This window comes from Etheostoma spectabile, chromosome 2 (assembly GCF_008692095.1).
Source record: "Etheostoma spectabile isolate EspeVRDwgs_2016 chromosome 2, UIUC_Espe_1.0, whole genome shotgun sequence".
Lineage (NCBI taxonomy): Eukaryota > Metazoa > Chordata > Actinopteri > Perciformes > Percidae > Etheostoma > Etheostoma spectabile.
Window position 1 is genome coordinate 8,684,843 of NC_045734.1, and position 2,123 is coordinate 8,686,965.

At 39.2% G+C, this 2,123-nt stretch overlaps 1 protein-coding gene across 8 annotated transcripts in view; it reads left to right on the top strand.

Annotated features, from left to right (window-relative positions):
- The window catches only part of lrba (LPS-responsive vesicle trafficking, beach and anchor containing), a 199,232-nt gene that overhangs the window by 72,221 nt on the left and 124,888 nt on the right, over positions 1-2,123 (top strand). For 7 of the 8 annotated variants that reach the window (XM_032539028.1, XM_032539046.1, XM_032539063.1 and 4 more), the window contains exon 30: positions 936-1,087. In XM_032539028.1, the coding sequence (XP_032394919.1) occupies positions 936-1,087 (152 nt within the window). The remainder of the gene's footprint in view (positions 1-935; positions 1,088-2,123) is intronic. The other variant, XM_032539053.1, reaches the window with a different exon arrangement.

Consider the following 2,123-nt stretch of genomic DNA (forward strand, 5'->3'; position numbering starts at 1 on the left):
AGCAGGATACCCAGGACTCAGTTTACACCTATCACAATTTCTAGTGACTGGGGGACCATAGGCAGGCTGAGGGAATGCATATTAATGTTAAAAACCTCAAAGTGAAATTTTCATGCCATGGGACCTTTTAATACTTATGTAATACCAGTGGAAATGTGTGTAGAATTAAGTGCTTATAATACTCGAGCATTGCAAGCTGGAATCGTCCTCGATCCTCAGTGTTTTCTTTCTTATTGACTTTAATCATACATTTTTTTTGGTTCTGTATTGTAAAATTATGAAACATGGCATAGTTTGGACAGATTTTCAAGATAATACTATACACTGATGCCTTTAGAAGTTTGGCATATTGTGAAAAAAATACGGTTTTGTTAAAGAATATTCCTTAGAGGAAGGTGTTGTTTTTGGTACGCATACCATAACCCAGGTATCATGTTGGCATTGATAGTGAAAATTGTCAAACAATAACTTCCCTACTACGTGCTTTAGAAGAATTGCTTTCAGCTGCAAAATGTTTTAGTTTATGACTTAGAAGTTGAAAACATAGATCCAAAGGGGGCTTCAGTTGTTTGCTCATGCACTACACTTTAAGACTGTGTCAATAAGCAAAATGAAATACATTTTTCTTCACCGTTGGCTGCAGTTGTATATTAGGTACAGTGTGGCCAAGTAAACAAATTGTTTTAGACTGCTGCAGGTAAATGCTTGGTTTGTAAAGGGATGAATGGGGCCATCTTAAAATACTTTGTCCCCGTGAAAGGGCCCTGTACTTACTCTTCCAGTCTAACGAATTGATGACTTAGTCGGTGTTATTCCAGCAGTATTGCTTACATTAAAGTCTTCTGAGGTTTGCTGTGAATTGGCGCGGATAGCAGTTTCTTACAATAGATCTGTAAAGGTGACAATAAAATGTATTTTGTCTCGTCTCTCTACAGAAGTGTTGTCGTTGCACCCAAGAAAGCTGGCATGGCACCTTCTCCAGGCACTTCCACTGCTGCGTCTGTGTCTGGTGGGACACCTATCGAAAGCGTTGCCGTGGTATCTTCTGGGGACGCCTCCCAGAGCACCTCTGCAGACTTTGCAGGTAGTGAGCGCGCGCTCACCACACACGCACACGCACACGCACACACACGCACACACACACACACACACACTCTCACAGATTAGAAAGGCAGTGTTTCTGTGAGGGTAGATAAACCAGATAAGTCATAACCTGGATGAGCCAGCTTTGAAAAAGTCAATATTTATTTAGAGATTTGGTCCTCTGTGTGTCAGAATAATACTGCTCCGTTTGTTACCAAAGGCCGGAGAAGATGGCATGAAACAGCTGCACTAATTTAGTTGTAATTGCTGTAATGGCTATTCTCACATTTTTATACAGTAAAATTCAAAGTAAAAATTTCAAAATAGCATGTAATGCATAAAAAAATTAAGATGCATGTAAAATAATAATCACTGGTATAATCAAAAAATCCCAAAATCAAGTAAAAATGTTTTTAATAAGTTATACAATACTGATACAAGGATGAATTAAGGTGAATGAATAAAATAACATATTAAAGTAATTTTCTTTTAAATTTTTTATTGCAACTGTATGAGCACACTAACCCTCCCATCTTCAATGATTCAGACGTGACAGTAAATAATGATGGAGCAGCCAGCAGTTTTTTTTGTCATCTTTCTGCATGTGCAAGTGTGTATAAAGTGTGTTAAAGTGCAATGTTTTTTTAGTGAGGAGTCTGTGTATGTTTAAGAAGGGAGGGAGTGACGTGAACATGGGGTTTGTGTGTTTTAGGAGATCGTACATTTACTGTAAAATCAAGCTTGTGTATGCGTGTGTGTATATATGTGTTGCGTGTGCATGTGAACAATGATAAGTGTAAAAGCTGTATGCATAGGGTGCTTTGTGTCAGTGAGCAGTGTTAAGAAAATACGCTTTTTGAGCATGTGTGTTTTTTAGTGGGGCAGTGGGAGGACTAATGGAGACGTTCATTTACTCCTCTTTGTTTGAAGGAGCTACTTCAGCTCGAGAGGGATACTCTCACCAGGCGGCCCACATGGCGCTGCTTAACACCTTACACACACACACACACACACACACACACACACACACACACACACAC